The sequence below is a fragment of the Erpetoichthys calabaricus genome, chromosome 16 (genome assembly GCF_900747795.2).
Source record: "Erpetoichthys calabaricus chromosome 16, fErpCal1.3, whole genome shotgun sequence".
In the NCBI taxonomy this organism is placed as follows: domain Eukaryota; kingdom Metazoa; phylum Chordata; class Cladistia; order Polypteriformes; family Polypteridae; genus Erpetoichthys; species Erpetoichthys calabaricus.
This window is the reverse complement of record NC_041409.2, coordinates 76,060,705-76,085,533: the sequence shown is the minus strand read 5'-3', so window position 1 is coordinate 76,085,533 and position 24,829 is coordinate 76,060,705. Positions and strand designations below refer to the sequence as shown.

General features: G+C 37.8%; 1 protein-coding gene across 1 annotated transcript in view; it reads right to left on the bottom strand.

Moving 5' to 3' along the window:
* cdc42bpb (CDC42 binding protein kinase beta (DMPK-like)) overlaps positions 1-24,829 on the bottom strand; it is a 227,351-nt gene that overhangs the window by 128,378 nt on the left and 74,144 nt on the right. The window contains 1 exon segment of the mRNA XM_051919892.1: positions 14,778-14,869. Coding sequence (XP_051775852.1) covers positions 14,778-14,869 — 92 coding nt within the window.

Here is a 24,829-nt window from a genome sequence, read left to right as displayed (position 1 = left end):
TTAAGTACCAAAAGAGAGTTATGAAGTTTGATTACACAACTCCAGATTTCAAATCAGCTTTAATGCTGTCTTTATTGTTTTTTGCATTTAGGAACATAACTCAGTTGTAGATTATTAACAGCTATACAAATGGAGTGGTGACTTAGAAGTACTTCAGTTCAGTATTCAGTAGAATTGCCACATCATCAAGAATTCAGTTCAGTCAGTCGGCAGTTCATTTGGTTAATTCTTCAGTCATTCTTAGCATGACTCCCAACTCCCATGTGTATATTAAAAATGAAACAATATTATAGTAGGATGACTGACCATACTTATTACTCACCTGTCCTATATTTTGGTAAAAAAGAATAATTAATATCAATACATCTTCTAAGATGATTAAAATAAACTGAAATTATATTTGTTTAAATTAATGGGAGATTAATTAAATACAGTGATCCCTCGCTATATCACGCTTCGACTTTCGCAGCTTCACTCTATCGCGATTTTTTCTCATACACGCTTACGTCACTACGCGTGCACTTTCTGAGAACATTTATCTAAGCCTCACGATGGCTCCTAAATGTGCTGCTTTTTCTAAGCCTTTTTACAATGAAACTAAGTACCGGAGGAAGATGCTTACCATCCAGGAGAAGGTGAAACTCTTGGATATAATCAAAGATGGCAATACCCTACAAAAGTCTCCTCACGCATATGAAAAGACAGCGCCAACAACTGCCTATCAAGATGTTCTTCAGCCGCACACCCAGACACCCACTGCCTACTCCTAGTACTCCTTCAGCGGAAGAAGACAACGACACACCTGCTGAAGATACTGCACCACCTTGCCACGCTTGGGTCACAGATTTGCACAGAGACACAGGAGGTTGTAGAAAAAAAGAACTTTATTCAAAGCACTGCAAAGAAACATTTGTCTCTTTTCAAAAGTTTAAACGTGCTCCATGACAAGTCAGAGATGACAGTTCAGCCAGGAGCAGAGAATGTCAGAGAGAGAGAAACAAAACAACCAATTCCAAAGCTGAGAGGCGCTGCACAATACTTTTAAATAAGTGGAGTACCGTGTGAGAGGTTTATCGCGCGTTATAGCGCAAGTAAGAAGGGTAAGGAGCAATGTGAAGGTAGACTGTCAGCTGTTTCAGGGGTTTTCCCAGGGACGTCTGTGTCCTCTGAGGGTGCGATCAGCGCTCCAGCTTACAACCTGAAGATTCTCCTACTAAGCTCGTGCCTTCATAGGTTAGTGGTTGTGTGTAAGAACTGTGTGTGTGTGTAATTAAATGTACAGTACAATAATAATAATATGATATTTGTAACGTCTAACATGTCTTATTTTCTTTTATTTTGTCTAATATATTGGGTAATACGAGTGTAATGGTGACTAAAGGGTGTTATTTCATGTCTAGAGGGCTCTACTAATGTTAAAAAATGTATTTAGAAGGTCGTAAACAGGTTTTCTATACTCTAACTGTGAAAATATTCGATTTATAAATAAAGAATCCTACTTCTCGAAAATTAATTTATCGTGGTGGAGTCTGGAAAGGATTAACCGTGATAAACGAGGGTTCACTGTATATGAAAATAACTAAAATCGTAAGTTAATGCAAGTTGTCCATTGTTATTGAAATTTAACAGAACTATGATAGCTAACTTGAAACTAGCTATAGTGGCATGCAAGCGTTTGGTCACCCTTAATCCCCTGTAAAGGATTATACATACTTCATATAACCTGAATTCATTTTTATGCTAAAAGATAAAATGGCAAACCAGAAAGCGAAATCAGTCACTGCCTTAGCAAGTCAGAGGGAAGTGTCAGGTCAATGAATCTGTGATAGATCTGGGTCATTTACTATTTTGTTCATTATCTCTGTGCCCTAGTTCTTCTTTAGTGTGTATGTATGCTAAATACTGCTGTTTGAGTCACACACATTTACAGATTTGAATAGCTTAAGAATCTTATTTAGCAAATTATTGACTGTGTTCATTGTTCATATTGATGACATTTTTCACATCGCACACACACATTTTGTTGACAATCTTACCCCTTTTTATGAGCATAATGATTTCCTGACAAACCCCCTGTAAGTCAAATGTTTGCAATTCAAAGATGTAACATTAATTTCAAAGAGGAAAAAAAAATTACAATGTACCAGAATCCCAAAATATGACACTATTTTTCCTAAAATAACATCATATAACACCAGTAATAACATTAACAGAACTCTTCAAAGGTTATTAGCAGTCATCAAAACACTCTCTAAGGAGGCATTTTCCATTCTTTAATGACATAATAATAAGGCCAGTTCTCATTAAGCTTGTACGTAGATACTGTATTATGCAGCACACACTTACTTTTGCAAACAAAAACAAAATTAGTGAAGTGTAGCACTAGTATAGGCTGAATGAATGGAAAATAGCTCAACTTTTTTTAAATGTTTAGCTCACACTTTCCTGAAAAAGAGCATTCACTCAGCAAGTGTCAATGATAACAGCGGCTGTAGGGCGAGGGCCTTGTTTATATGAGCCCTCTTCTGGCAGGCACCAGAAATGGCAAATTTACACAACGTTCTGCCCCATTCAAACATAGTGCTCTCCCATCATCTTTGGGGAACTCACTACTGTTACTACTGATAGTATTACAATACACTATGGATTTTACAGACAATAGAAATAAAAAGCTATCAGTATAACAACAAAACAAACTGAGAATAAAGAAGAGAGGTAATGGCGACATCATTGTTGTGGATTGGTTGGAGATTGCAGCGGTGAGTGAGAATGCGATGGAGAAGGGGAAAATAAAAGGCATGAGGTGTTAAGTTCTTAATCAATACACACATGAAAACAGTAGTTGAACTAAAATCTACCGTATTTTTCGGACCATAAGACGCACCTGACCATAAGACGCACCCAGTTTTTAGAGCAGGAAAACAAGAAAAAAATATTCTGAACCAAATAGTACCGATATACTAAAATATTTATTAGAATATAACAAAATATGGTAATATTTAACAGCGTAAACTCAACAGTGGTGTTAAGAACCATCATCACTTCCATTAACAAATGAGAAAAGACTTAAGAGGCTCAAGCACTTTTCTAGTTTTCTGGAAACCCCAAAAACTCATCATCGCTAGTGTCAGAATTTATAAAGCTCAGTTGCTCACAATCACTTGTATCACTTTCTTCACTATCTTCATATATGATATTATCTTCAGTTCCATCTAAGACATTGCTAATGCCACATTTTTTGAATGATCGTGCAATGATATCCTCCTTCACTGACTGCCACGATGTTTTAACCCATTCACAAACTTGAGTGATAGTGGGCCTCTTCATTCGTCCAGTAGGAGTCAGATCATGATTCCCAGCAAACATCCATTTGTTCCACTCTTCACTCATAAAGACTTTAAATGGTTTGTTGATTGAAACGTCGAGAGGTTGCAACTGGCTGGTAAGACCCCCAGGAATTACAGCTAGATGAGTCTTCACCTCTTTAAATCTGTTTTTTTGTTGTTTCGCTAATATGTGCTCTGAACTGGTCAAGCACTAATAAAGCAGATTTTTTCAGAAGCACTCCAGGACGTTTGGACCACACTTTTTCAATCCATACTTTCATTCCATTTTCATCCATCCATCCTTTTTCATGAACATGCACAACTCCTCCTTGTGGAATACCATCTTTTGGAAAAGTTTTCCTTTTGAAAATTAGCATCGGTGGCAATTTGGTGCCGTCAGCACAGCAGGACAACACAGCAGTGTAATATGTTTTCTCATGTCCTGAGGTTTTCAGTTATTGTTTTGGCACCTTTGAGGTCAACCGTCTTATTAGATGGCACATCAAAGGTTAGCGGGACTTCTTCCATATTCCCAATCTGGTCCATTGGAAAATCATTTTTTTTCCTAGCATTAATTACAAATTTATGAAAAGACAGAATCTTCGATTCATATTCTTGTGGCATTTTTTGTGCAATTCTTGTTTTGGTGCGCATAGCAAGACCGCTTCTCTTCATAAATCTGTAGCCCCATGATGGTGAGCCAGTAAAATCCTTAATGCCTTTCTCTGCAGCAATGCGTTTGGCTTCATAGATGATCATTTTTGTAGAAACTGAGAAGCCCATATTCCGGTGACGTGTGATCCATTCTTTCATGTCAATTTCTAACTGTGGCCATTTTGCAACATGCCCACGAAAAGTGTGCTTACCAGTAGTTTTATCAAGTTTCTGCAGCTGATCCTCCTGTTTCCTCCACTCTCTTATCATTTTTTCAGTTGGAGGTGGCCCAAAATGTCTCTCCACTGCTCTGTTTCCATGTTCTTTTGCATATTTTACTACCTCCAGTTTAAACGGAATTTTATATGCTAATCTTCTCGTCTTTGACATTTTGTACCGTTAGAGAATTGGTGTTTTTCTGAGGAAAATACAGTAATGAAAGAACTGTCAGTTGTTATGATAGACATATTACCGTATACATCAATAATTTGACTCATACCGCTTGGCGATGCACATGGGTTACTGTAAGTCTTAATCCATGCATCACTAAGCCGTATTACTATTAAAGGGCACCAACCAGCCTGACAGGCAGGGCTTTGCATGGCAGGAGAGACTATGTGTGTCTCTTCTGCCATGACGGGCTCCTTGCCTGCTTGTCAGGGGGTTCTATTCAATAAGGGCGCACACAAAAAGTCGAGCTTCAAAAGAGCAACCTCAATTGGGCGCGGCGAATAAAGGCGCGCGTAAATAAAGGCGAGCTTCAAAAGGGCAACCTCAATTGGGCGCAGCGAATAAAGGCAAACGCAACAAAATTATTACAGAAAATTTATTAGATAAAGGCAATGACTGAACGTATAAAAAGGCGAAAGCAAGAATATTAAAATGCCGTGCTCAATTGAGGTTGCCCTTTTGAAGCTCGCCTTTTTGTGCGTGCCCTTATTGAAGGATACCCTGTCTGTCAGGGCACTGAGCGGCATCACATAGTCCTGGCCGGCTAATCAAGAGGCCGACTGGACGAACCCGTGCTCCGCCAAATGGAGCAGGTGACAGGGCGAACAGCGGCTCCACGGATGGGTGAGTAGAAAAAGCAGTAACTATGCAGTGCATAGATGCTGATCATGCCTTTATTTTGTTTTGTAAGTGCTGCTGGTTAGTGCCCTTTAAAAAAGCACCTAGGCGGGGCTTTTTTTATTTTTATTTTTTTTTAATATACCACTGTACATTTGTTTTTTGTTTAAACACATTTTGTTGTAGAAGTACGGTACCTAGAACAACTCTGGTGATGGAGTTGAATCCTCCTGTCTGGACCTGTCCTTGATGATCTGATCCTGTCAGTCAGTCAATCAGTGTCACACACACACACACACACACACACACACACACACACACACACACACACACACACACACACACACACACAGGGGAGGCGTGAGCTGTGCTGATCATGTCACCTGAATGACTGACTGACCATTGAGACTCCAGGAGGCGGGAAATGCAGTGCTCTCACGGACACAGCTGCAAAAAGCTGGACATGGAGCAGCACATTAGTACCAGCACAGTAAGAAGCAGGCAGAGGGAGAAAGGGAGACGACTGTCACAGGCTGTCATGGTTTTAATAATCTTTTATTTTCTCAGGTACCGGTACATTAAGTCCTTCCCCCTCCCCACTTCGCGCCGTCATCACCATCGAGTCATCCGACTCCTACTGTTGGTGGATGCTATCCCGCCTCCTTTCACATCATTTGATGCAGGGTGTGTGGCGTGTCTGAGAGTGGTGGGCGGGCATTGCCTCGGCGCCTGTCCATACGCCATCACTGATTGAGCAACTCTGGCTACGAGGGGCGGGGAGGTCTGACATCACTTCCAGCACCTGATAGGTTTGGTGTGTCCAAGAGTGGTGGGCGGGCGTTCCCTCTGCGTCCGTCCGTATGGCGTTGCTGATTGAGCAGCTGTAGCTATGAGGGGCGGGGAGGGCTGACATCACCTCCAGCACCTGAACTGTAAACTGTAAGTATCGTAAGCAATAGTAAGCGAATGCAGCAGCGGGCGACAGCGCATGGGACACAGTGGGCAATCAAATACAGTCGACCCTTGATATATGACCGGCCTGACATGCGGTCACGTGTATCTGCTTGCGCGAAAGTGTTTCTAAGCGTCAGTCATAATTTCGGTCAGTGCAGTGATTTATATCATTTATTTCGATATTTGCTAAGAAAGGAAGAGAAGGTAACGAAGGTAAAGAAAGCGATCACAATTGAAACGAAGGACATTGTGCGGAAATATGAGAGTGGTGTTCGTGTGACCGATCTCGCTAATATGTACAGCATGTCGCAATCCACCATCTCGACAATTTTACAAAGAAAAGATGTGTATAAGGAGGCTCCTTCCAAACAATAACCACCTTCCATTTCATTCTCCTCCTCCTCCCTTCCTGCAGCCCAAAGATGTCAAATTAAATGGTGAGTACAGTATGAAATTGTTGTTTCTGGTAGGCTAGGCACTTCTTATAACGTTTTGGTTAGTACATTAGAAAAATTATTGGTGTTTTTTGGTAAATTATGCACATTATACAACCCTTTTTTATTATGAAAAGGTTAAGTAAGTGTTGCTGTGGGAGGTTCGAAACGCATTATGGGTATTTCCATTATTTCTTAACCCTTTAACCGCCAACTCCCTAAATATTCCCCAAGCCAGGCGAAATCTGAACAATTTTTGTTTTTTTACTTTTTTACATTTTTTTTACATTTTTTACATTTATTCAAGCAGTATTGACCACTAAATGTTGTGCAAGTTGCCAGTGTATACACGAAATCTATAAATGTAACCTGAATTCTCAGCTAAGCAAAACATCTTGATACCAAACCGTGCCCTTTTCAATGGTAGATACTGTCGAAACTGTAAGCGGCCCTTCCACGACAATAAACTTTCATCAACTGCAACTGACGGTCCTGGCATGTAGTGCAACTGAAATGCTTCAAATAAATGATCAATCAAAGGACGTAGCTTGAACAAGCGGTCGCGGTTTGGATCTTTCTTATCTGGCTCGTTTCTGTTGTCATTCAAATGAAAGAATTTCAGCAGCAAAGAGAATCGGTTACGTGTCATGACAGCTGCAAAAATAGGTGTTGCATACATAGGATCTGTAGACCAGTACATCTCAATATCTGGTTTTCTGATTATTCCCATCAACATCAAAATCCCAATGAATTTTTTCATTTCGTTTTCATCAGTGTCAAACCAAGCACGAACATGGGAATGTGGAGGTAAATTGGGATTTTTCTCAATAAACTGTGCTGCATACAGATTTGTCTGATGAACAAAATGTCTAATCAAATCAGGTGACACAAACAGCTCATAAAACTGCTCAGCAGTGTAATTGTTTACATCAACAATAAAGCCACACGTTCCCTCAAACGAATGCAGAAAAGGTAGTTCACCACGGGCAGCAGCCCAGCTGAGATGCTGGGGATACACCCACTCAGCGCCGTCATCCGATGCGTCTTCATTCACAATATCATGCAGCGCACGTTGCTGCTCATCACTGTCACTAAAATCTTCTTCAGAACTGCTACAATCATGATCAGAACTGTCCAAAATCGCCTGCAAAGCCTCACTTGAAGTCAGTTTACGTTTCGCCATATTCACAGCTGTTACATGCGAATCACGTCACATGACCGGCCAAAACAACCACAGACTTGTCGAAATACAACGTAGTAATAATACCCACGCCAAACCGTCAGTTATACTACTTGCCAGGCATTCATATAACCACAGGCAAATGTGCCGGATAATTCCGGCAGTATGGCGTTAGCATTAAAACAGCGGTGCCGGATATATCCGGCAGAGGGCGGTGAAGGGGTTAAGGGAAAAATAGTTTTGACTTACAACCAACTTGACTTACAACCAGCCCTCGCGAACGAATTGAGTTCGTAAGTCAAGCGTCCACTGTATCCATTTGCAACAGCCTTACTGGACAGCATTCGGACTATTAGACGCACCCTCATTTTCCCCCCACTTTTGAGGAAAAAAAAGTGCGTCTTATGGTACGAAAAATACGGTAATTATAAACGTCAGTGTTTAAAACTTTCTAACGGGCTAAATGACTAGTAACACATAATGCTGAAAGGAGCACCAGAAATTACTTAGTTCACAACAGATGCATTATCAAAACACACCTTAAACATGAAAAGGAATTGCTTGTGTTTGTTAGTTCACACAATGTGAGTTATCAAGCCTTGAAGAGTATGTTGCTAGATTTGGGATACATATCACTATTGGAATTCCCTGCTAAAAGTAACTTTGCTGAGCTTTTGTTTGGCCTTCAACTCAGGAGGTTTGGGAACATCTTAAAAGAGGGAAAGACTAGTTTGCAAGACAACTAACTTTAATAAACCTGGTTAAAACTGAATCCTGTCATTAAACACAAAATAGGACTAAAATAATTATCTTTCATTCATGTGAAGCAGATGTTTAAAAGAGAAACTGTTAAAACCATAATGATTTAGTATTAAAAAATGAGGTAAAAGCAAAATTATAGCAGTTTAAGTGGTCATCATTAAAGGTCTGACTTTATAGCAACATATTTAATTTTAAGAGGAAATGAGCTCTGAAGCGGAAACTGCTGCACCTTTTAGGATTTCAAAAGTGCAGCTTAAAGTTAATGACTGAAAATATAAATCATACTCAAAAACAGTACAAGACTACAGTTTTAGAAAGGCAGCAAAACAATACAGTTTGAAAACAGTTATCCAAATCATGTACTTATAATTGTGGAAATTGTTTTTACTCTTCGTGCTATAATATATATCTTAATTCAATGCAGTGTACATTTATAAACCCAACAAACCATAATATTATTTTTAAAATGTTTTTACATCTAAAAATGAGGAAGAAAATTTCATTGATTAAGATGGGTATACATAACCATCATCTCACAATTAGTGGAACACACCTAAACAATATGGCTAAGAATGCAAAACAAAAAAGAAAATACCTAACTGAGCTATCCAACTAAATATGGGAAAAAGGCCTATGACCTTTTCAAAGGAATCGTATGTGTCACTGTTTCCTCAGACAAAAGATATCCTTTTCCTGAGCCTATCCTGGATGTGCTCCCATCCTGCACAATCCTGTTTTAAACAAATTAAAATCACAGTCACTGGCCACAATTGTCTGTCTGTCCAGATTAACATGTCAAAAAAGTGAACACACAAATAAATTCATATAGTGAAGCCACAGAGCCATTTAATAAGGATTCAGAAAACATTGAGCATTTTCCTGATGAATCTCAACCATTAATTAGGAAAAAAAATTGTATGTAAAGTTTATACCCTACATATCCCCAAAATAAAAATAAAACTGCCTACGGGAAAGACTTTAACAAGTTCAGCATCTTGTCATTCTGCTAGGATAAGGACACCAGTCAATGACAGGACATACAGTACATGCGCACATAAAATGCCATTATCTGCACATAATACATATTTTTACAATGTATTTTCAGCATTTGCATTTGAAAAGATTTACAATTGCATTAGCCTTGCTATGCCACAAGCTGATAATAATTTAAAAGGGTAACACTGGGAACTTGTGGAATTTACTTTCTATGGCCAATATTGCATATACAGGTAGTCTTGACACCACTACTGTAGAGGTTAAAGCATATTTCATGTGGAAACTAAGTCCAACAGGCCTGGATGAAGACTAACAATAATGGACTTAATTGTAAGTAATAATATTACAAAGTCTGTGTACTTGCACTATAGTAATGCAGGTAAGTAACATGTTAAAAAATCCAGAACACAGGAAGGATGTCATTACTATTAAGGGGATGTCTGCTAATACTAGTCCTTTGTGAAACCAGGAAAGATTACGCTCCTTTAATTGTAATGTATGAAAGACACTAAAGAAAATCACTGTTCTATAAAAATCACTGAAGATGTTAATTGGTGTTGTGTTGTTAGACCTGAGAAATGCAGCAAAGTTGTTATAAAAGTATGGCATGGTTCTGAGGTATCACATACTGTACAGTGGGTACGGAAAGTATTCAGACCCCCCTTCAATTTTTCACTCTTTGTCATATTGCAGCCATTTGCTAAAATCATTTAAATTAATTTTTTCCCTCATTAATGTACACACAGCACCCCATATTGACAGACAAAAAAAGAATTTTTGAAATTGTTGCAGATTTATTAAAAAAGAAAAACTGAAATATCACATGGTCCTAAGTATTCAGACCCTTTGCTCAGTATTTAGTAGAAGCACCCTTTTGAGCTAATACAGCCATGAGTCTTCTTGGGAAAGATGCAACAACTTTTTCACACCTGGATTTGGGGATCCTCTGCCATTCCTCCTTGCAGATCCTCTCCAGTTCTGTCAGGTTGGATGGTAAATGTTGGTGGACAGCCATTTTTAGGTCTCTCCAGAGATGCTCAATTGGGTTTAAGTCAGGGCTCTGGCTGGGCCATTCAAGAACAGTCACAGAGTTGTTGTGAAGCCACTCCTTCGTTATTTTAGCTGTGTGCTTAGGGTCATTGTCTTGTTGGAAGGTAAACCTTTGGCCCAGTCTGAGGTCCTTAGCACGCTGGAGAAGGTTTTTGTCCAGGATATCCCTGTACTTGGCCGCATTCATCCTTCCCTCGATTGCAACCAGTCATCCTGTCCCTGCAGCTGAAAAACACCCCCACAGCATGATGCTGCCACCACCATGCTTCACTGTGGGGACTGTATTGGACAAGTAATGAGCAGTGCCTGGTTGTCTCCACACATACCGCTTAGAATTAAGGCCAAAAAGTTCTATCTTGGTCTCATCAGACAGAGAATCTTATTTCTCACCATCTCAGAGTCCTTCAGGTGTCTTTCAGCAAACTCCATGCGGGCTGTCATGTGTCTTGCACTGAGGTATGTGTGTAGACAACCAGGCACTGCTCATCACTTGTCCAATACAGTCCCCACAGTGAAGCATGGCGGTGGCAGCATCATGCTGTGGGGGTGTTTTTCAGCTGCAGGGACAGGATGACTGGTTGCAGTCGAGGGAAAGATGAATGCGGCCAAGTACAGGGATATCCTGGACAAAAACTTTCTCCAGAGTGCTAAGGACCTCAGACTGGGCCGAAGGTTTACCTTCCAACAAGACAATGACCCTAAGCACACAGCTAAAATAACGAAGGAGTGGCTTCACAACAACTCTGTGACTGTTCTTGAATGGTCCAGCCAGAGCCCTGACTTAAACCCAATTGAGCATCTCTGGAGAGACCTAAAAATGGCTGTCCACCAACGTTTACCATCCAACCTTACAGAACTGGAGAGGATCTGCAAGGAGGAATGGCAGAGGATCCCCAAATCCAGGTGTGAAAAGCTTGTTGCATCTTTCCCAAGAAGACTCATGGCTGTATTAGCTCAAAAGGGTGCTTCTACTAAATACTGAGCAAAGGGTCTGAATACTTAGGACCATGTGATATTTCAGTTTTTCTTTTTTAATAAATCTGCAACAGTTTCAAAAATTCTTTTTTTGTCTGTCAATATGGGGTGCTGTGTGTACATTAATGAGGGAAAAAATTAATTTAAATGATTTTAGCAAATGGCTGCAATATGACAAAGAGTGAAAAATTGAAGGGGGTCTGAATACTTTCCGTATATGTCTGCTCTTGTATCGTGCTATATTTCTGTATTTAAATAATAACATTCTCGTAGCTATCAATGCAAAAATGTACTTAAGATGTTTTCTTAAAAATAACTATATTTTTGCTATTATGCCTATTTTAGAAAACAAATGTTCATAGATTAAAATTAATTAAAATCAAAAGAACCAAGCAAATATATTATTTTGAGTGTGTATTATGCAGTTTAAGGATTTTTTTAGTATATCAAATTTCCTTCTTCAAAATTAATTACATAAGCCAATATTATGGATAATCAACTGACAATCGATATTAGCCTTGGAATATTTAAATAAAAAGCACACCTAATAATAATTACTTATTCAGGAGATGTCACAATAAATGTTTATTAGATAAAAATTCAATTAATTAAATGTTCAGTAAATTACACACCATAAATATTAATATAACTATAAAAATGTAACACTGTATTCAGTGCTGTTGGGTTGTGCCTCACAATCCCTGTACCCTGGAAATTACATTCCAATTCATAAAATAGGTGTGCTTTATTACATTAATGTACATCTATCTTGCTTAGGAATATAAGCTAAATTAACACAGAAACTACCGGTTTACATCAGGCATTAAAAAGCCCTGTGTCACCACTGCCAATGCCCATATTAATAAAATGTTGGTTTAAAGTGGGGTGTCACGGTGGCACAGTGGTAGCACTGCTGCCTTGCAGTTAGGAGACCCAGGTTTGCTTCCAGGGTCCTCCCTACATGGAGTTTGCATGTTCTCCCCGTGTGTTCGTGGGTTTCCTCCAGGTACTCCGGTTTCCTCCCACAGTCCAGAGACAGCAGGTTAGGTGTGTGTGTGTGTGTGCCCTGCGGTGGCTTGGCACCCTACCCGGTGTTTGTTCCTGCCTTGCGCCCCGTGTTGGTTGGGATATGCTCCAGAAGACCCCCGTGACCCTGTAGTTAGGATATAGCGGGTTAGATAATGGATGGATGGTTTAAAGTGGCAACAATGCTCTTCAGTTTTATTTGATGATTTAAGTCAATTTCTGCATAGGGTATATACTAAAGCAGTAATTCACATGCACATATTTTCATTTTTTTTTTTTAATGTTCAAATTAAGAAACCATTTATCAATCAAAAAAAGCACAAACTAAAATCAATACATAAATATTCTATTAAGATGTGTCACTAATTTAGCTATGCACTGATTAATGCCATATTGTGAGGCAGTAAGATGGTGCTCAATTCTGTTTGTTACTTCAGCTCAAGGCTGGATAGTCTTCTATGTAGTATATTTATATTATCCCCCTAATGTTAAGGTAGAATTACACTCCCAATGAGAAAAAGGTGTGTGTGGCTTGTTCTGGGGTGATGTGCAATTAGTGTCTCATAAAGGGACACTTTCTGACTCTGTCTGTTGTTGCATAAAGTTGTTAATTATAATAAACTGACAAACTTTTCATTTGGATTAATGTCTTGACTTTGACTCAGGCTCCCCATAATACAATTTTTCCTTCCAGTGCACACCATGAGCATTCAGTATATTTCAAATTGATAACATATGATCATGAAAATGAAATGCAGAAAAAGTGGTATGGCAGTTAAATTTACTTATGGTATACCTTTCCCTTTCTTATCGGAATTTCTTGATTCTGCAGTATGATTTTGAAGGATGTCTCCACTGTTCTAAATGTTCTCCCTTTGCAGACTGTTTATCTTGATATGGAATGATACACTATAAAACACTTTGTAATAAAGTTATAACTCTCTCTAGACTGACAAGAAATTACTACATCTAACTGAATTATCAATCTGTTATATAGTGAAGTAGACATGCTCCTCAATAAAGGACTTTTCTATCTGTTTTACATATCCATCAACCTATGTCTAGGTGCTGGACAGTAAAAACACAAAGCATGCTGGTCAGACATGCAATTAAGAATTTCATTGCACTCTTTTCATGTGACAATACTATTTCTTCTTCCACTATTATTACTACTTCTTTAGTGCTGCAATTGCCCAAGGTATGTTTCAGTATTGGTAAAGTATATTTACAGCAATTTGAGTAGGAAGGTAATTTGAATCAAAAATTAGGCAGATGTTTTACAGTATATTAAAGATGTGTATATGATCACATTAAATGATGGACTAAAAATACTGAAAGTTACATACACATTCAAAAATACTGTGAATCAAAGTAGTAATTAGGGCATTAAGGTGAAATTTTGACAATAAGTTAATTAACCGCAAATAATTAAATATTTCTACATATCTCAACAGCATACTTTCAAATAAAAGATGGAGCTAGAATAGGAAGTGTAGCACAAAAATGGGTTTAGCATCCTCTAGCTACAGACTCTTTCTATCCCAAGGTGTAAAGGGTGTGAACATGTCTGCACTTGAATGTATATGATTTGCTAACTCATTACACCTATGGATATTCTATGGAGGAGATGCATGACAGGGAAATGAAAAATTACATTACCCACCCAAAAAGATAACTCAAGACAGAAGCAGTGCTCATGGAGCAAGTGTTATATGTAAAAGAATTTAGAAGGGGAAATGAGTAAAACTCAGAGCACAAAAAAGGAACACTGGGCAATAGCATCTGATGTAAACTATTATTTAAGGAAGTTAAAGGTGTAGTGTAAAATAATTAAAGTGAATGAGCTCACATGCATCAGCCATATATGAGCTATATTAAATACTGTATGTATCTTCTATAGATAAACATATTAGTGTATGCTTTAAAAATCAATCCTTGATTTGTCTCTCTATAGGGTTTTAATGTCAACTCCAACACCAAATTTCTTCTTTGGCTTTTATTAACCATACCTGTACTTGCAAACTCTGTTCTGATAGGATTTTTTTTAGTTCATCTAGCAGGATCACACACCCACTTAACCCTTGTTAGAAACCACTAGAAAACCACAGGGGGTCATATCAAACCTTTGCCCCATAACTAGTTACTAGAACTCTTTTTAAGAAGGTTTGGCAGTTACCTCTTGGTAACCCCTGGACTCACAAAAGGAATTATTGTGAAAAGTCTTTTGAATACAGTAGGCCAGCTCTGGTCTCAAGACTTCACCTGTATGTAAATTCCTAAATCGTTCTAAGTAAAAAAAATAATATATAGTTTACTACATTTTGTAACAAACCGACAGCATAATTTTTGTACCTCTCCAAAGGCTCCTCGTCCAATGACCTTTAGCATTTCAAAGTCATCTCTGTGGAGTCTCATTTCCTTCACTGTGGTTGTGAATGGTTTAACTGAAAATAAAGAAGACTGAAATCAACACTTTTCAAATAAGCAAAATAGGATGATACAATAAATAATGTAGGCAACTCACAATTATTATTCTGTTAACAATGTTAAAATTATGACTATGGCACATAAACAGCTTAATTTGAAAACACTTTGCTCAATGCCTTGCAACTAAACAATAATTAGAACTGCTGACAAAATCATTTTTTTCTGCACATTTAAGGTTCCCTGCATTAATATTTCTAACAGAATATGCTAATTGTCTACTGATTAACCATTTTACTATACAAGGAAAGAACACTCTATAGAACTGTGAACTTCATAAAAAAAAAGCAGGTGAAAATTTATTTTTTCTGAAAATGTCACAATGCTGAATTTATAATACTGTAAACAATAAAGGTGAATTCTTATAAAATATGCTAAATAAATGCACAATCTTTGTTTTATTGTCACAAATCTTATAAGAGAAACGTTACCAGAATCAAAAAACTTTATTAATCCCAAAGGAAATTACTTATGTTACAACTTAACAACAGACAATGTACATGTTACACTAAGAGCAAGTATAAAGTAATCATGTAAATATAAACAGAGTATAATAAATGTAAGTATCAAACTAGAGTACAGAGTGTTGCACCTTAAGTTAATATTGCACATTCTGAGAACAAATACTGTAAGGTTATTCTCATGTGAAGAGAAGACAATTTATTGCACAAGAACAGATAGTATGTTGCATATTTCAAGTACTTGAAAAATGTACCTGGATATCCAATAAAGAAAAAGGGTAATAGCTTAAAGTATGGGTGAGTGACCGGAAAAGGAGTTATAGAGTCCGATGGCTGTGGGGAGGAAGGATTTTCTGTGACATTCAGTGGAGCACTTCATGCTAGTCAGTCTACTGCTGAAAACACTCCTCTGTCCAACCACAACACTATGAAGTGGGTGATTAGTGTTTTCAATAATAGACCAAAGCCTAGACAACATTCTCTGATCATATACAGTATAGTCTCATGAAGATAATCAAGTCACTATCAACTTGTGAGTGAACTTCCTAAAGTGTTTTTTTTTACTTTTAAAAAAATCTAAATCAAATATGTTACGTGTTACTGATCACTACTTTTTGGATAAGTATGCTTGACTAAAAGGCCAATCACTTTGTCCAACTCACCTGGAAAGACCAAACAGTGCAACACACACCCCTAAGCCAAACACTTCTGCTAATGCAATGGCTGCTAAAGGAGCTACAGTTACAATTAACTTAGCTCAACAGTCCCTACATTCCTAAACAACAGAAGCCAGTTGTTAACTTAACTCTGGTAAATGGTATGCCTGGAAAATAGGCTTCTTAGAGCCTGAAAGTTTGCTGTAGAATAAAAACTCTACAAATTGCTTCCATGTATTTTGGATAATTTAGCTGTGCTCACAGAGAGGACACTTCAGGCTTTTCTCTTTCTAAGGAAAATGACATTGTATTTTACTGAGCCCTGCTGCCTGAGAGTCACTTTAGTCATGAAACACTTCCACCAAATTTCTGTGTGGCTGTACTACTCTAAGTATCAAAGTAAACCAGTTTTCCACATCCCTGTCTTGGATTTGATGTAAAGTGAGAAAGTGGAAGCACACAAAAGGTGTTTTTTTTTTAAAGTCTTTTAATGAACATGGTTGCTTTGGTGAAAAACACCTAGTTTTGCTAGTTTACAAATCAACTGATTTCTATAGCTATGTTTTTCTGAATTTTGATTTGAAACATTTCTATCATTGGGAAAAATGCAAACCTTTCATCACATAAAACATTTTCCTATAATGTCATCTACAGTATGTTTACAAAAGCAGGGAGTAGAGTACATGTAATATATAGCATCATAGATAATGTGGCAGAAAAGCGTGTGGCTCTATAGTATAACACTCTCCTGGCCATGCTAGTGTTATACATTATCTTTAAAACAATGGTACTTTGAGTAGCACAGCACTATTTATACCTGCATGAGCACCAAGAACAAAGTTGTGCCAGATGGACACGAATGTCAGGACACCATTCTCCAGAACTCAGATGGCTGCTTATTTTGATACTTCCCATAACAGTAAGTTAAAGGGATGGCAAAACTTAGGTACATTCTTACTAAGTAAAATTCCCACAATTTTTCAGTATTACTCTCACCTATTTATGGCTTTCTAAATTTGTAATCCTTGTTTCAATAAGTTAAAGAAGACAACTACAAATTTAATATAACTTAAATCCAGTCCATCTCTTGGCAAGACAGCTACTCAGATATTCAGCTTCCAATCAAGTGCATTGGAAGTCTACTTAAAGTTCTTTTGAAAAAATGCAGTGAAACCAAACTTGACCATCCTTGGAACTACTCCATTTAGATATCAAGTCAAGTAAGAAAGAGGCTTTTTCCAACAGAGACAGCAAAAACCCTCAATTTTCTGACAATAAAGGCAGAACTCTGCAATGACAGGTATGGAAAACTGCAGTAACCAAAATCATAAGACTTTATTTGGAAAAGTGTATTCAATCTGTGTTTTTTACCATAGGAGTATAAAAATAAGAATGCCCTCAGACAAATGTACCAAAACCACACAATACACACAATCCATGAACCATTAGGACTGATCCAAAGCATTTCTTTTTCTGATAAAAGCCTCCATTTGCAGAGTTTCCTATCTATTTTTTCAGGCACTCAAATTAATTCAACATTAGCAGTAAACTACCCTTTAAACATTTTATACAGACTCTACATAATGCAACATTTTAAAATATTAAAGGGATTTTAATGGATTAAACAAACTCCAAAGCTAGGCATATCCAGCTTATAGCGCAGCATTACCCAAATACAGCACACAGAAATATATATTCTGACCCTTAAGTTTATGTTAAGCACATGGGGAAAAAAAGAAAAGAAATATCTACTTCTTAGAAAACACTGAACATTAGAGATAGAGCCTGGAGTCATATCTGACTTGTTTTCTCACATCCATTTCAGTCCTCTAGCTTCAAAATGATCAGTCAAGTCACGGACAGATGAATAAAAATAAGGAGACATAAAAATGAATGGGAAAAAATTGATCTGTAATGCATTGCACTTAATGCTTAGAGTAATCTGTGAGCTGCTTGAGAATATTGTGGATTTCGAAATTCTAAATTGCTGACTTTCACCCTACTTAATTAGGTTAATTATACTTTTGTATAACTAGCAATTAGTTAAAAAAGGAAATTGTTTTGGATTTGAAATGTCAGTTTCCTTAGCCCTTGATGTACACTGGTGTGATTATCTGATGCATGCCATTACCTCTCATCACTCAGATTTACTACACTCACATAGTGATGGCACAATCCAGCAGAACACAAAGCTTCCCTTATGATTTTCAAGGCTGATGGGCCTCCCTTAATGCTTGTAAAGACTCACCTCAGATCATCTGTCAATCTAACATTTTTGTCAGGACAATACAGTGATCCCTCGCTATATCGCGCTTCGCCTTCGCGGCTTCACTCTATCGCGGATTTTATATGTAAGCATATTTAAATATATATCGCGGATTTTTTGCTGGTTCGCGGATTTCTGCGGACAATAGGTCTTTTAATTTCTGGTACATGCTTCCTCAGTTGGTTTGCCCAGGTTGATTTCATACAAGGGACGCTATTGGCAGATGGCTGAGAAGCTACCCACTTACTTTTCTTTCTCTCTCTCTTGCGCTGACTATCTGTGATCCTGACGTAGGGGGGTGTGAGCAGGGGGGCTGTTCGCACACCTAAGACGATACGGACGCTCGTCTAAAAATTGCTGAAAGATTATCTTCACGTTGGCTACCTTCTGTGTGCAGCTTTTAAGTATGCTGCACGGTGCTTCGCATACTTAAAAGCTCAAAGGGCACGTATTGATTTTTGACTTTGTTTCTCTCTCTCTCTCCCTGCTCCTGACGGAGGGGGTGTGAGCTGCTGCCTTCAACAGCTTTGTACCGGAGGTGCTTCGCATACTTAAGAGCCAAACAGCCCTATTGATTTGTTTGCTTTACTCTGTTTCCTTTGAAGAGGAAGATATGTTTGCATTCTTTTAATTGTGAGACAGAACTGTCATCTCTGTCTTGTCATGGAGCACAGTTTAAACTTTTGAAAAAGAGGCAAATGTTTGTTTGCAATGTTTGAATAACGTTTCTGTCTCTCTACAACCTCCTGTGTTTCTGCACAAATCTGTGACCCAAGCATGACAATATAAAAATAACCATATAAACATATGGTTTCTACTTCGCGGATTTTCTTATTTCGCGGGTGGCTCTGGAACGCAACCCCCGCGATGGAGGAGGGATTACTGTAGTTAAAATATCTGTTATGGTGGTAACCAGACTGTCAACATCAGCAATGTTATTTGGCCATATAGCACCAAAATGCAAGAAAAATAATGTATGAAATGTGAAAAAAATCTGAAATTTATAACAAAATAAATGTATTAAATATTTTAAAAATTGACCTGAAACTGAAACATGCCTAACAGGATGAGCTGAACATCCTGAGTTGAATGGCTGATAGAACTGTGCTGCTTGATAGTGTATGAGGTGAGAGTCATTGATGATCAGAAAAATAAGTGATCTTGTTAAGTATAGTCAGGAGATGCTAACCCATTAGAATATTGATCTCACCAAGCAATCAAGCTCTTGGGGCAGGTAATGAAGGTGGTCGAAAAAGTGAAAAGTTATATAGAGAAAAGAATCAGGAATTAAGTAAGAGTTAGCAAATTGCAATTTAGTTTCATGGCTGGAAACAGAACAATAGATACCTTTTTTGTTGTCAGGCAAATGCGGGAAAAACAAAGCAAAAGGAAAGAAGCTGCATTATGCATTGGTTGATCTAAAAACGATATTTCACAGGGTGCCATGAGTAATGGCGAGGTAAGGATAACTGGTTAGTGTGTACAGTGATGTTAATGTATGAAGAAGCACAGACAGTGGTCAGAACTCAAGTTTTGAGTTTGTTGCTTTTAGAAAAGAAGTGGTGAACAGAAAAGTGTGTGAAACAGTCATTGGATGTTGATTATCTTGTATTAATGGCAAAAAGCAAATTAGAACTAAAGATACTGAAATGCAAAACCAGTTTGATAGTGAAAGGCTTCAATGTATGTTTTTTTTTTTGTTCTTTATTTCGCCTTATACAATTTCTTGTATTAGGAATTTGTTAGTTTTCGCATACCCCTTGGGGTCAGAGCGCAGGGTCAGCCATTGTACAGCGCCCCTGGAGCAATTACAGGTTAAGAGTCTCGTTCAAGGGTCCAGCAGAGTAGGATCTCTTTTGGCAGTGACGGGGATTCGAACCGGCAATCTTCTGAATACCAGCACAAATCCTTAGCCTCAGAGCCACCGCTCCGCTCAAGTTGTAAATACAGGAAAGATTAAGGTGAGTGCTAGAGGTGAAAGGGCAGGAAGTGTGGAAGAGATGGGTGTATTGCTGTGTGGCATGTGTGATAGAAATATTTGAAGAAGCTTAATTCCTGTGCATGGGTTGCTTGAAGTACTGTAAGTGCATAAATGATGCAGTGGTGTGAAGGGTAGTCTGCAGGCTGAAGGTCTGACTTTTGTTTGTTGAAAAGTGTCTGAGAGGGGTGCCAAATTCTAATGTCGTAAGTGTAAATTGAGATATAAAAAAATTCAGCCATCTTGGAAATTCTGGTAACTGGTTGGCATGCCGAGTCCAGGCACACCAGTGATAACAAGGGTGACATGCATGTAAAAAATATTTGTGAAATATGGTATTCACAAATCCTTAGCCGTACATGACCATGTTAAACCTCTACATGCAGCCACAATTTTCACTGAAATAGTTATAACTAATATTCTTGTTCATTCAAAGGGTATTTACAAGCACAAGTTCTTCTCAACTTAATACACTATGGTTGTTGTCACTGCCCATTATCAAAACTGCCATGGTTGGCACTTATTTTGGATGTCATACAAAGACCAAAGCTGTTCACTCTCCTTAAACATCTTTCTCACTAAGCAATATCTTACCTCAGTACACTCTAAAAAGTAATGAAACTTTGTAGTAGGGCTGTGAGATGTCTTAAAAGTTCACATCATTATTTCAAAATATCAACAATGTACAAAACCATCGTACATGAGATGGAAGTAGATTACCATAGAAGAATATCTAATAGATATGCCAGTAGATTACCACAGTAGAATATCATTGTACAAGAGATGCTAGTAGATTAAGAATAATAAGTTCCTCTATCCACACACCACATATAGTGTCTACACAGCACTCTGCAAACCAAAAACAACCGTACCAAGACTCTTTGGAAATGGTGGTCTTGGTGTAGTACCATGTGAACCCTGGAACAGTTTACATGAGGAATGAATGTGATCCGATATGGGACCAATCTAATTACATGAAATACTGTGTATACTGTGGTAGTCAAAGGTCAGTAACAGGTATTCTCATTCACAGCATAATGAGTTGAGGGTTAACATGGAACATTAAAAACAAATAAATTAAAATGTACATAAGTACAAACTAATGCTGAAAGATTAATTGCATTTTTATCTTTACTACAATAAGTAATTTGTGCAGTAAACATATTGCTGCATCAAATATATAGCTGTGATAAACTTAAGCTGCAATTAAATTAGCCAAGTAACTGAACTACAAACTAAAAGGCTGACAGAAGCATTTCTTTCACAAGCGCAACAGCAGCTCAGTGTCCGTCAACTTTTTTTACTGGCAAATGCAGCGACGGCATGGATATAGCCAAGACTGAAAATTCCTGCTTTGAAGCAGAAGATTAGGTCCCCAACCGAAATAGCAAATCTGTCGTATGGCAGTACTTTGGCTTTAACCTCTCGGGTGTTAGACCAGAGCATCACTTGGGCTGCAAAAATAGTACTAAAAGCATTAGTCCCGAGTGTAACTCAGGCAACGGAATAGACATGTCTTGCGTAAGACCTGAGGTTTACTCGGGCTGTAAAAGTGCCAACAGTGTTAGTGCCAAGGGTTACTCAGCCAACGGTATAAGTGTATCTTGCATAAGTGTCAGGCCCAAGCGTTACCTGAGCAATCGTGGAAACACATCTTCTCCTAGCCTCATATTAGTGTCTCATAAGAAACGCCTCTCATCTGCAGTGATGACAAAGTGAATCTGTCTTTGGGTAATAATACTGAAGCAGTCAGTGAAACCAAAAGCGATTCTGGAAATCCGAAAGTGACACATCACTCGCACATGTGCAGTGTGCTGTTCATATTATTATCATACTTTCTACAATTCTGACTTTGTACTTTTAGTGTTTTGCACATTTTATGGTAAAAAGATGAGATTTACTAAAATTCTCATTTTTCATGTCAAACAATGCAATGCTTTTTACATGTTTTTTTGAGAAAAAAATGAATGGTAAGGAGGTTAAATGGGAAGTCCATTTAGAAACTCAGGTATTTTGTAAATTATGTTGAGCAAAGGTGACTTCTTTGAAATGTATCACAGGAAGCCTGATGCACTATTTGAAATACAGTCATGAAGAGCAACATGAAGAGTGCTGTTTACAAAAATGTGCAAGCAGCACAGCCAGACTGAAGACTAAGTCTGAACCATATCTAAAGCAACCACCGATTTCCAAAAGTTCTGAATGCACATCACCATATGAGCCCAGGTCCTGACGTCAAACAGAAATAACACAGGCCATTACAAATGACATGGTGTCGACAAATACAAAAAAGATTTTGTGTACCTTATGAACAAACCTAATAAATGGTACCAGACTCCATCCCATGCATATTTTTCCAAAGTTACCATCCCAAAAACGGGTGCTTGCAAATGGATGCTGGAAGAGCTGAAAGATGTGGAAATTTTCAAATGCACAACCAATCTTTGGTCAAGCAGGACAAAGAGCCCTACATAAGCCTGACAACTCACTTCATCGACCATGGTTTTGAATTAAAGACTCTGTCTTTATAGACTTTCTACTTACCCAAAGAATACAGTGATGAAAATGTAACTAATGGGATTATGTGAGGCTTTGAGTAGCTAGTGTTTACATAAGATGGACTAGTATGTTTTACTACTTGACAATGCAAAAAATATGATCAAAGCTACTGAAGTAAATGACTGGCCCAGACTTGTTTTGGACACAGACTGCACCTTGCTGTCTGTGTTTATTTTATTTTAGAAACTTAACTGGCTAGTAACAGTATAATACAGAGTAAAAAATGTTTGCCATTCTGATTATGCCTTACACTACTTATATTTTATATCTGTGGCAGACACTTTTTGGGCGACTTAATGTGAGTGCTATGTAGTCATCTAGGTAAATTGTCCACGTATACTGGCAAACACAGAAAGACAAACAAATTGAATTCCTGAGATATGGAAAAACAAAGGCAATAGTCAGGTAAGTGAAACAGGTTATGGACGGGAAAAATTTACGAAAAATGCATTTGAAGTAGTATGCTCTATGAGAGACAGGGAGAGGTGGCTGGAAGGAAATGGATAAGGATAGTCAGATGGATATGTGGAGTGTCATGGAATGAGAGGAAGATGAATGCCAAGTTAAGAGAAAGACTTGCTGTGGTAGGTGTTGTGCTGATGAGAAAGAGACAAAGGTGGTTTGATCATGTGCAATAAAAGACAAGGATGACATGGTTAGAAGTGGCATCAAATGAAATGAAAAGGAGAAGTCTCATCTCAAGGGATACCCAGGACAATGGAGAGTGGAGGAAAAAAAATTGGGGGCAACAGGCTAAACTGGATAAATCAGTAAAAACACGATTAAACTGATGCTAATGATGCAGACACAAGGGAAGTCAGTGCAAACCTGAATCAGGTATATTTAATTGTGATGTTTTCAGGGACATTAATATTAATTTTAAATGCATTTTAGAAGGATCTTCGCCACTAAGAACTATTGGCATGTCAGCTAATGAGAACTAATTTTCTTTGCAAAAACACAGTGCAAAACTTAAGTATCCTTGTTCCTGTTTATTCAATAACAACAGAAGGCCAAAGACATTTTATTCATCTCTTTGATTAAGTTTTATGAGAAAAACACATTTTTTTGAAGATTACATAATACTAAAATTCTTACTGTTTATCACACACTTTTTTACAATTACATATAACTTTAGATGAATCTCTTTTTTAAGATGAGTATTTGTAATTATCACTATGCTAAATTAAAATAATCCTAAAGTTTTGTGTTACTTTTCCTTCAAAACAGAAGGAACAGGCCTATAGCCTATTGTTGAACAGAGGGTTGTATGATACAACAAATTTGTAATGTTTACACATTATCAAAAAAAAAAAAAATAGCACCTTTCAATTTGAACACCAAAGTGTTTTAAATAGCCATTAAACACGTGTTCATGTATTTTTGGCATTCCAAGCACTAACAACTTAAGTGACAAGCTGAAAGCCATATACTGAGCCACTAGCCAGGTTTCCATCCAAGGAGTTTTTGCGAAAAAATATTTAGTGCTTCAAATTTTTTTACCGATATAGCTGATGGAAATGCTAATTATCGATAAAATGTTGTACATGTCGACATAATATTTTTCCGTTTAACTTTAGCGCATAAATTCCATATCGATACTTCAGATGTCGCAAAAACTACATTGGAAACAGTTTTTGTCGGAAAAAAGGGCTTTAACGCAAATAAATGTGTCACATTTTCATCACGTGCAATCAAAACGAGAATGGCGGAGCGGTTCGCATGGTCTGATGAAGAGAGTTTTTTTTTTGATTAAACGTCGTTATTTTGTATTAATTCAAATTTCAGTTTTAATTAAAAACCTTAAGGGAAGCAGGTTAATTCAGTTATCGCACTGTGAAGGGATGTTGAAAGGTAGGCTCACCTGTACAGATCCGATGCTGCAAACACAGCTGCATCATGGGCACTTCCAGGAGTGCCAACGCAAATGTCTCGTATCATGCACCTGTCATCAACAAGGGCCTGGAGAACAATAGATGGCCACCCTTTGCGATTAATGT